General features: G+C 56.8%; 2 protein-coding genes across 2 annotated transcripts; both read left to right on the top strand.

The window, feature by feature from the left end:
- Positions 1-1,044: 1,044 nt before the first annotated feature.
- Positions 1,045-5,482, top strand: ekc1 (Extragenic suppressor of kinetochore protein 1; the record flags this gene model as incomplete). The annotated part of the gene is made up of 4 exons (XM_037330116.1): positions 1,045-1,728; positions 1,785-3,377; positions 3,428-4,096; positions 4,727-5,482. 4 exons carry the CDS (start codon positions 1,045-1,047, stop codon positions 5,480-5,482), a joined length of 3,702 nt encoding a protein of 1,233 aa, XP_037172315.1.
- Positions 5,483-7,151: 1,669 nt separating this feature from the next.
- On the top strand, positions 7,152-8,413 carry cinB (Vegetative-specific protein H5; the record flags this gene model as incomplete). Its single annotated transcript, XM_037330117.1, has 2 exons — positions 7,152-7,405; positions 7,468-8,413. 2 exons carry the CDS (start codon positions 7,152-7,154, stop codon positions 8,411-8,413), a joined length of 1,200 nt encoding a protein of 399 aa, XP_037172314.1.
- Positions 8,414-11,490: the final 3,077 nt, after the last annotated feature.

An 11,490-nucleotide genomic window follows, 5' to 3' on the forward strand; every position in this document is an offset into this window, starting at 1 on the left:
CGATTTCCCAATCCACCTCTTCCTCCCGAACACCACCACCACCTCTACCTCTTCCACGCACCCGACGACGACCACGACGACGACAACGTCGACAACAACGACCGCAATCGCAGCACGAAACGGTCGCCTCCAACCTCAAGAGCGACGACGGCTCCGGCATCAGCCCGTCCTCTCCATATCACTCTCTCCTTTATCGAACTCCGTGGTCCGCCGCCGCCCGCTGTACAACACCCGACTGGACTGGACGCCTTTTCCACTTTTGTACGTGCGAACCCTTGTCCCGTCCCGTCTTCTGCCTCTCCCCGACCACTCGCTGCCTCTCTGCTTCGCCTCGCTCGCTCGCTCGCTGCCCTGCTTGCTTCCTGCTGCAGCTGCGAAGAGGCAGTGTGCGCGCGTACTCTCTCTCGCTTCCTCCGTCTGTCTCTCTCTCCTGCACTCGCACTATCGTGGGCGACACCTTGGACGAGCATCACCATCTTCCCCATCATCATCTCCCCGGAAAAAAAAAAGACGACTGCACCCAGCTGTGGCTGCTGTGCCGCCGTACTGTTGCTGCTCTGTGCTGCACCCTCAATTTTCCCGCACCTTTTCTTCCCCCTCCATTATCAATCAATCAGCTCCTCTTTTTCCGACCCCGATGCGCCGGCCCCTCCACTCCGCCGGCGACATCACAATTCACCACCTCAGTTCCTCACCTCAGCCCTCGTCCTTGCTGCATCCGGCTGACACCACACCTTCCGCTTGACCACGTCGCTAATCTCGCTGCCGCCCTCAGCTTACCAGTTATTCCAAGCGACCGATATACCCTGACGAGCTTCGCATGCATTGAAAGACTGGCATAGACTGCATCTGTCCCTCCTTCGATTCGAGTCACCCCTTCAACGACCCACCTACGAACCAGCCTTTGCCTGCCCGGACAGTCGACCGACTTTCGTATGCACAACCGCCGCATTGCCCGCCACCTAACTCTGCTTCCGCTCCGTGTCCATCGTCGCCGCGATCCCTCCGGCGCCGTGACATAGACCGTCTACAAAATCCGCCAAAATGTTCTGGCGATTTGGCGGCTACGCCAACATCTCCACCATCGATACCATCCTCGAGAAGCCCGACTTCACCGTCGAAGACCTGCTCGACGAGAGCGATCTCATCCAGGAGCTTAAGCAGCACAACACAAAGCTTATCGAATACCTCCGAGAGGACAACGTCCTCAAGACCCTGCTCGAATATGTCGTTGCCCCGAAACTAGAGCCCGTCGCCACCCCGGCCGACACCGAAGAACCCAAAGAAGCCCCCGCCGATGAGTCCAAAGGCAAGGGCCGCCTGCTCCCCTTCTCAAGACCCCGCGCCTCCTCGCGCGCCACAGACACCGACAATGAAGAAGAGGAGCAAGAGAAGAAGCGCAATCGCTATGCCTACGTCGCTGCCGAGGTGCTTTCCTCCGACACCTGGTCCATCTACGAGGCCTTGATGGAAAACCAGCCCTTGATTCGCGAGTTCTGGCAATTCTTGAAGCGCCCTACCCCGCTGGACCCTCTCCAGGCCAGCTATTTCACAAAGGTCAACGAGGCCCTGTTCGACAAGAAGACGGAAGAAATGGTCATTTTGCTCAAGTCCCTTCCGGATGCCGTGCCAGATCTGCTGCGCCACGTCGAATGCCCCATGATTATGGACCTACTGTTGAAGATTATTGCCCTGGACCGCACCGAAGGCGGCCAGGGTGTTGTCGAGGTGAGTGTTTCTGGCGGCCACCAGAAGCGACCTGACGCTAACGATGCTCCGAACAGTGGCTGTACTCCCAGGACGTCGTGCCTACCCTGCTTACCTGCCTGAGCCCCGAACACAGCTGGGTTGTTCAGACAGCGGCCGGCGATTTCATCAAGGCAATCATCACCATTTCCGCCAACGCGTCACAAAACGAGCAGCAGTGCATCGGCCCCAACGAGCTTACGCGGCAGCTGGTGTCGCAGCCTTGCGTCGAGCAACTCATAAAGTACATGCTAGGAGGCGGAAACCCGTTGACGGTTGGTGTGGGCATCGTCATTGAGGTGATCCGCAAGAACAACTCGGATTACGACCCCGATGTCGGCACCGAATCCAGCTCCATGCCTTCGAGCAGAGATCCCATCTACCTGGGAACTCTCCTGCGCCTGTTTGCGCAACACGTTCCCGACTTTGTCAACCTGATCATGAACGCACCCGCTCACAGGGATCGCTTGGAATCCACCTTTGGCGAGAAGATAGAGCCTCTCGGCTTCGACCGATTCAAGACCTGCGAGTTGATGGCCGAGTTGCTGCACTGCAGTAACATGGGCTTGCTCAATGAGGTTGGCTCCGAGGACGTCATCGCGATACGGGACGCCGAGCGTCAGCGACTGAGGACGGAAGGCAAGCTCTCCCCTAACCGGGGCGAGGAGGCCCAGTCCACCGACGACCTCACCATGCGCATCGGCCACTCATCTCCCGAGGAGGGTCGCCGACTGGAAGTGACCAACATCTCAGACGACGACGGCTTCGAGGAGGTCGAACCTAGCCGCGAAATGAACGAGGATACTTCCCACGAATTCGTCAAGGCCGAGGAGGAGATTCCTGTTGCTGCTCCGCCGTCATCTTTCTTGGACAGAGACGAGGACGATTTCGTGGACGAACCCCTGAGCTCCCCTAGGCTTAACGTGGCAGACGACAAGATTAAGGAGCAGAGATTCGATGACCCCGACCTGGTTGTTGCGCCGCTCTCGCCCAGCAAGAACAAGGCACCTCTCGGCGAGGAGAGCCCTGCTGCCACGGAAACCAAGACCGAGGGAGAGAAGCCGACGGAGACCGAAGTCAAGGCTGAGGAACCCGCCGCCGAGGAGCAAAAGCCAGTGGAGACCAAGGATGAGCCCAAGGACGACGTTTCGGAAAAGACTGCGGAAGACGTGACGATCTCCAAGGTTGGAGAAATGTCTTTGGATGAGAAGGCCAACCAAAGCGCTGTCTCGGAAGATTCTAGCCAGAAGGGTGACGAGTCTGACTCCTCTGTCGTCTACACCCCCAGCGCGACCGAGTCGGAGGCCAAGACCGAGCCGGCGGAGACTGCGCCGGCCGCACCCGAACCCCCGATCTCTCCTCGACCGGAAGACATGCCTGCGCCGCTCTTTGCCAAGTCCTCTCCTGCCGAGGCGGAGGATAAGGAGGCCGAGTCGGAAGCTGCGCCCGCCCCGGAAGTCCCAATGGCTCCTCCGGCCCCAGAGGTACCCGCAGCGCCAGCACCCCCTGGAGCGGACTCGGTCCAGCCGCCTGCCGTCCCTGAGCGGCCCGACCCCAGCACTGTGAAGCCGGTAGTCGGCGACTACCTCAAGCAACAATTTGTAGAGTATCGCGTTGTGCCCACCATTCTAGTGAGTCAAAGAGCCCCAGAAACGCATCAGAATCGAGCTAACGGAAGCAGTCATTTTTCTTCGCCTACCCGTGGAACAACTTTCTCCACAACGTGGTATATGATATCGTTCAACAGGTCTTCAATGGCCCGATGGACAGGGGCTTCAACCCTACGCTGGCCGTATCATTATTCGAGGCCGCAGACATCACTTCTGCCATAATCCAAGGCCAGCTCGCTAGCGACGAGTCCCAGGCCAAGATCAAGACCCGCATGGGCTACATGGGTCACCTGACTCTGATCGCTGAAGAGGTGGTCAAGTTTACGGAACGACACCCTCCTGAGCTGCTGTCGGAGACGGTTCTCGAGCGGGTGATGGACCCTAGATGGATCAACTACGTGGAGGGAGCCCTCGCGGAGACCAGAGAGCGTGATAACGCCATTCTTGGTGGTGTCCGACCAGAGGTGGCCCTTGGCAACCGCGCCGGCATGTCTGGCAACGGACTGGCCGCAGTTGGCCTTTCTGGCCTCGGCTCATCCTTCTCCAACTCTGGAGGAAACACCGGGTCAAGCGCCCTGGCCGATGCCGGACTCAACGGCAACATGGACCTGCAGGAGAACAGCGGCAACGGAATCGGACCCTTTGCCATTAGTTCGGGTACTCTCATGTCTGGTTTCGGCAGCTCTAGCGACGAGGAAGACGAAGGTGAAGAAGAGAACGAGGACGACGTCAACAATGAGGTGAGTAATATGCTCTCTGAGCTCCGTGAGATGGAAACTCCCGCGTTGGACCCCTGGACGCAGTCACTCTTGGACAACAACCCCGACTCGGACGAGGAGAAAGACAGTAAAGATGCGTAGTACGCAGATGAAGTTAGAAGGTCCCCTCGCGGTCACATTTTCCATGAGGATCACGCCTACGCTGGCCATGGCATTGGACTTGGGCTTTTGGGCAATGAGGACGATGATGATGACGAACCGGTTATTGTGTATCGAGATGGCGAGACGAGCGGCGGAGAGGAACCAGATGAGGAAATGAGTATGGTTCGGCCCTCGCTGGATGTCGTGGCTTGGTTTAGACGGAGACTGAACAGAAGCGATATGGATGAGACACTGGAGGAATAGGCAGGACATGTCAGAGCCCGGGTGGTGTTGGGGGCGCGTTTTCATGATGGACAGGGAGGGCGGCGAGTAGTGTATAAGCTTTACATGTTCCCCGTCCGTACCGGCGTCGATTCCTTGGGATACCAGGCACAACTGTTGGACTTTTATCCACTCGACCTTTTGGGGCTCACGACAATGACTTGCATCCGGGGAATCATTTCGCGTGCGCCTTTTTGCCAGGACCGCCCAGCTAATGTCGCTCAATAGTTCCGGGCTTATACCGACCCATTGAACAACTCATCATCATCTCTTAACCCGCCATCCATCCCGCCACCGCCGCCTCCTCCGCCGCCGCTGAACATTCCTCCTTCCAGAGCCCGCCTCCAGCTGGCGGCCCGGCTCGCCATGCACCAGAAGAACAACGCCGCTGCAGCGACATCTCGCGAGGATGGCGACGAGGACGCCAAGGACGACAAAGGCGAGGATGAAGGGGAACGACTCAAGAACCCGTTCGCGGACGACGAGGAAGATGAAGATGCCGACAGCGATGATGACGATAACGACGGGAATCACGGCTCTGGAGCAGCTGGGGCGTTGACTGGCGCGTGGGGTGCGTCAGGCCGGGGATCGTGGTGGCGCGGAGTATCGCGACGGGGCGGCAATCAACGATTTGACGGGCAAGACGACTCGGACGACGAGGTGGACGACGACGACGAGGAGTTTGGGGACTTCGCCATGCCTGAAGTCGACCCGGCGCCGGGATCCGACGGAGACGACAACGTCATCCTGAAGCCTCTTGCGGTGCACCCGCCTGTGTCCGGAGGCAAGGCGTTTGGGAGCTTGTGGCCGTTCGGCAGCGCCAAGGACGGCAAGGAGGAGAAGAGCGAGAAGGAAGGCGAGGGGGCGGTGGCTGGAGAGGATGAGAAGCCTGTGCAGGCGGCCGTGGAGGCGGCGCGGCGGACGAGCATTGAGGAGGCGGATGACGATGAGGAGGTTGTCGTGCAGAAGCCGTCGAGCCTGTGAGATGAATAGATGCCTTTATTCATGTGGGTAGACGGGTCTGCTTGTACTATATGTGTTTTGTTTACGCTGCATGGTTGTAGAATATGATTGAATGGCGAACACGTTGGAAACGAATCAAGGGAGAGCTGTGAGGGGGGCTATCTTATTGGTAGACTGTCTCTTTTGCCTCTATACCAATCCGCTTGAAATCGCTCATTAGTTCATTTACAGAGCATGCCTGAATGCTCTTGTTGTGAATCATTGCATGCTGGTTTTTCATCATATCTCCTGGGGAAAAACTCCACTCGGCCGTCATGTCTTGCATTCATACGTTTGTCTCGATCGGCTTGTTCTTAGTTCTTGCCCCGCCGGAGCTGGGCCCGAGGCCAGACCGGAGCTCCGGACTGTGCCGGAGCAAACGCAAAGTCCGGGATGCCCGTCGTAGCTATTCAAAGTCGGGCAAAACTTCACGACACCAAACGAACTGGTTCTCCAGCTGAGTCTTTCCACATTATACTCCAATTGAGGGGTTCCAGACATCTTCAACGTAAATATGGATGGGGAGAGTGAGCATTGAATGCCGTGTTTGATCCTCTCGGAGCGCTTGAAGGGTCCAATCAGGGGAGCTTTGACACCATAGGACCCCTGGACTAAACACTTTGTAGCTGCTAGCTGAGTTATGGAAGTCAACCTAGTTCCCCGACTCCGATAAGCGATAAGCCGGGGATGCTGCCGGCCGAGGGGCAACCTCGCTCAGGCGCAACTGAAGAGTATGTACTAAGTGGAGGAGTAGGAGGAGGAGGAAGAGGCACATGCATCCAACAAGATGCGCACGTCTGGTGTTTTGACAGCAGCAGCATGAACGTGGCCATCCCGCCCAGCCCCCTTCCCTGTCCATAACACGCCGCTGCGGGAAAAAAAAGAAAGCAAACGGGGAACGAGGATGAATCAGGCACGGGAGGGTGCGGGAGCCGTCCGCTCGTCTTCTCTGCTGTCGTGGATGTCGCGCAACCTGGCCGACATCATCCTCCGCCTCGTCTCTGTCATCGCCTTGGGCTTCTACGCCGGCATCTATCTTCGCGTGAGTCAACCGTCTCTTCTCCTTCGCTGTCTGCCTGTTTTACTGCGAAAGAACTGCGTCCCGGGCCCGTCATCGATGGCGATTCGGTCCGGAAATTCGGTCTCTTGCCTCTGACCGCGTCCCTGAGCTTCACTCGTGAAACCAGACGAGACGACCTGCAGAGAAAACGCCCCCTTTCGCCTGCTTCAACGCACGATGACGCGGACAGCCTCGCGTGGGCTGACTCTTCTCGTTCGTGTCGTCTTTGGCCTTACGTCTACGTCTGAAGGTTTCGGCATCAATAGCTAACCTCCGTCCCTTCGAGCAGCTTCTCTCTCGGGAGCGTCCACCTCCCCGAGTCCGCACGTAGACTGCCTTACATAGGTAGCTGCAAACCCCTTTCGTTCCTGTTCCTGGATCCTGAATGCCCAGAATCGTCCGAGTACCATCCTGTCACCGCATTCTGCATGCAACATACACATACACAGGAAGCTGCCCTCCCCTCCTTGTCCCAGAACCTATTCGCATTGCAGCACACGGTCTCGTCGCCATCTGCGACCACCACCTCGCGCCAAAACACCTGGGGAAAGGCCGTTGCCGAGCAGCTGAAGCAGCGCAACCTATAAAACCATGGCGGAAGGCGAAATGATCGCGCAGACGAACGGGGACGTCGACGACGACTCCCGCCATCCCCGGCAAGTCTACCGCCAAGCGCCATCCCTCATGAACCGCATCGTGTACGGGACGAAGCTGTCCTGGCTGCAGTCCTGGTTCTACCAGCGGGCCAGCTTCGAGTTCTGGAAGACGTACTGGTTTCCAAAGTCGGCCGCGCAGAGGCCGGACCTGATGAAGCAGTACCCCTGCAGACCGAACCTCCTCATCCGGTACGCTTCCTTTGTTTCTGCCGTGTACTCGCGCAGCCCACTAACATGACCACGACGGATAGCATCTTCTTCCCCTCAGACTACGACCAGACATCCCCGCAGACCCTGCCGACGCTCTTCTCCATCCACGGCGGCGGCTTCTCCATCGGCGTGCCCGACGACGACGATGCCTGGAACCGCACCTTCGCCGACCTCAACGGCGCCCTCGTCGTCGCGCTCAACTACTGGAAAGCCCCCTGGGCGCCCTGGCCCAATGGCCTCCACGACCTCGAGGCGCTCTACCTCGCTGCCGTGCAGGATGACTCCCTCCCCATCGACAAATCCCGCATCGCCATCGGCGGCTTCAGCGCCGGCGGCAACCTCTCTCTATGCCTGAGCCAGCTCAAGAGCGTGCGGCAGCACCCCACGGCCGCGCCCAAGGCCGTGATGCCGATCTACCCGCCCGTGGACTTCGTCACGCCCTGCGAGAAGAAGCGCCACCGCCGTCCGTACAAGATTGGCATGTTACCCGGGATCCGCGGGCAGCAGCGGGATTTCGTGCTCGAGTTCGCGCCCGTGTTCGACTGGGCGTACGTCCCGTACGGCGCGAACCTGAAGGACCCGCTGCTGTCGCCCAAGTACGCGGACAGGGCGGACTTCCCGGACAATGTGTGCGTGGTGGGCGCGGAGCTGGATTACCTTGCCTGGGAGGGGTGGGAGTTTGCGTGCAAGCTGGGCGGGAAGAGCGTGACGGCGGCGGTGGTGGGGAGGAAGGAGGTGGCCAAGACGCAGGAGCTGGAGACGGAGGACGAGCGGTTCGGGTGGGAGGTGAGGGATCAGAGGGGGAGTGTGAAGTGGTTGCTTGTGCCGGACGTGATTCACGCGTTTGATATGCATGAGATGGGGGCCATGGTGTCGGATGAGGAGACTATCCGGGACGGGAACGCGAAGGCGGTGAAGGTGATTAAGGTGCTTGGGGAGTGGTTGAGGGGGAGCGCGTGGAAGATTGAGGGGAAGGTTGAGCAGTAGATGTGCAGGGTGAGGTTGGTTGGGATTTCTCGACTTTCGTTTAGGACATTATTCTTCAGGGGAGTTGGTTGGGATGTGTAGACTTGGCGTTTGAATAGCATGATCGTCTTGGATTAATACAATGAATCTTCATCGTATGCTAGAGTGTGCCTTGCAGGGTGAGATGTCGTTAACCGCCTAAGCCTGTTGGTTGGTCTTGGTAACGCCCCCAATGTGACCCTGGACCAACGAGCTGTACAGATGGTCCGTATGTCGAGGCGCATGGCGAGCGGGCCGTTCCTGGGGGCCGCAGCGCATGCTCAGCCGCGTAGTTCGTGTTGGTGAAGATTGTGGGCTGTCTCTGTTGGATGTTGGTTCAGGGGTTGGTGGTGTGCCTTGCCTGACGCCCCCTGAGATAACGAACCTGATATCTAGCTGTTTGATGTGGGGGTGCTTTCGTGCATGAACCAGACCGATGGCGATACTCCGCCGTATGCGCCGTTACATGACCGAGAATGTTCGTACAATCCGCCTCGAAGAACGATGGCGACGGGCTGGAGACCTTGTATGGCACCCTCCTACGTGCATAGATCCATCCTTGTGCTGTGATGTTGGTTCCATGCTCAACTTGCTAATCCCGTTCGCATAAGGTGCATTCGATGATTTTATTTAATGAACTTAGAGGTCATTGACATGGAGAAAGCCGCCTTGCTGAGCTGGCTCATCTTGATATGGATGGGCTATGTGGGTGTCATGGGCACGCAAGCGCCGAATCCAGCCCAATCTCAAGGAGTACATCTGGTCAGGCTCAGTTCTCTGAAGCTTCAGTCTATCTGGAGTGGTTCGGCGGGACTAGGTACGGTCACTAAGTAATGTATCTTGGAAAGTACTGTCTTAAATACATGGAGTAGTCATGTTTTGAGGGTGTTCCTAGGCTCTCACGATGAGCTCGAAAATTGGTCTAACTTTGATGGACATCAAAAGACGTAGCGATTCAAGAGGCAACCTAGCATATCTGTTATAATAGAGGGGTATGATTCATCCTACAGAGAATAAATGGACAACTGTTCTTCATGTAGGTTGTACGTGGTAAATGGGGGCAGCTCATAATAGCACATACTTGTAGAACTCGATCCTGAAAGGATGAAGCAAGATCTACTAGAACCCTTCCAATTACCCAGAGCATGCCGGAACAAAACTCACCTCGGGCCCCGTTGCGACCCGATGAGTCTCTGCTTCACTAACTCGTGGATGATATACCAATAATTACAATGCGAACGATGACAGGAAACAGCAGAGTAGCTTCATGGTCTGAAGGGCCCCTAGAGACTCTCAACCTCTACTCTATAGGCCTGTATAAACATGGCAGAAGAGTAATCATGATGAAGCTGGGAATCTCAGTGCTCAACTGGGACCATTCACGTCAAAGTGCCTGCGACGATCCACTACTTACACATGGCTTTGAGATACCAAAACAGCATTGAATAGCATAAGGTACATTTCCGATCACTTGCGACGCTACTACAAAGGGACAGGGTATCTGAGTAAGGCCAAATGACTAAACAATTCAGAAAGTGCCAGTGGAACTGCAATTGGACGACTCCTGAACCTTTCCACTACCATGTAAGTAAGGGGACATCTTGGGCATGCCAGACAACCGCGCAAGGAGACTGAGAAGGTGGTCTACATCAAAATGATGCCTGCTACTGGAATAGAACCAAGCAACAGACATTCGCGTTGCCAAGGGCGAGCAGATACACAGAATGCAGACGCTACTCTGGACTCGCGTTCCGCGTCCAGGCGGCTATCGCGCCCACTCCAGGTAGATGGCAACGTTGCTTTGCCAAACATGATCAATAGCTTTAATTATGCGCGTGAATACAGACTTTTGGACCTTCTAAGGCGGGTGTTTCTGTGTGTGTGGTCGTACAGCAAGTCCGTCTCTGGTAGGATACGCCGGGCGAGCGTCATGCCAAGTCGTTACTATCTCAAACGCTTCAATTGGGGATCAAGAGGCTGAAAACGAACCCAGGAGATGTCTGGTCGTTCTTTGTTTACGTAGAAATATTCATGCAGTTGGACAGAACTGCTGGTAAAGACCTCCTGGAACTTATCAAGCCAAGCTTCCTTCCGCCCGACCCGGTCAAGGTCTTCAATCACCAGCACATCGAGTCTGAACAGGCATCGAATTGGGTGACATCCCGTGATGTCTGTTTGTACCCTCGACTTCTCTATTCCTAAACGCATCAAAGGAGATCTCGATTCCGACAAATATGACACCGCCATGCCTCGATCCATGTCAAAAACCTGCTTCGCCGTTAGCCCTATGTGCGTGACCAGCGACTGACGACATGCAACCTCGATAACCAATGGCATCGCTCAAGTCAAGCAACAGGCGATGGAGATCCCCCATCGACCCCCAAAGTAGATCCCCTGGAGGAACACAACCCGATTGAAGAATGTCAATCAGAACCAGCGAATGCGACGCCGTCTGACTGCATCCTAGCGGGCCCTTGGGCAACCGCTGTAGCCGTCATCAAGACTAGCCAGCAAACAAATACCTTCCCGTGCGGTTGATCAAGATACCAATAGGTAGTATGCCGTGTGTCACTGCCGCTCAGATTAGGCGCACTCGACTGCGGCAACCTAGCCAATGCTCATCTCGGCTGCCGTCCGCCTCCCGCCGCCATGATCTGCCACAGATATTGACAGCTTATCCTGCCGCCTGTAGCTGAAGCACCTCACTACCCGTTTCGTCCTCAGGGCTGACGTCGAGTGGGGATAAGCCGTAATTACAGCCTAGCCCCCCTGCCCAGCGTCACCAGCGTCTGCCCCCAAGAGAAGCGGCAAGATTGGCGCCGCGGGTGACGCTAGGCAGCTCTTTTAGACGCATCACAGCGTCCCTTGCGGGTGGGCGGAGCTCTTTTCCACAAAGAAACACACAGCGCGTGCGACCAAGAAGCGTGTGAAACGGGCTCTTTTTCTGTTCGCTTACCGCTCTTGCAGAGAAGTGGTCTGGTACTACGCCGCACCATCACTGCCTCGAAAAAGGCTTGCCGCAGGGGTTTGTTGGGACTTCAGGTCGCACGCGGGTGAAC

Source organism: Colletotrichum aenigma (genome assembly GCF_013390185.1).
Source record: "Colletotrichum aenigma strain Cg56 chromosome Unknown KSG_Cg56_contig10, whole genome shotgun sequence".
Classification (NCBI taxonomy): Eukaryota; Fungi; Ascomycota; class Sordariomycetes; order Glomerellales; family Glomerellaceae; genus Colletotrichum; species Colletotrichum aenigma.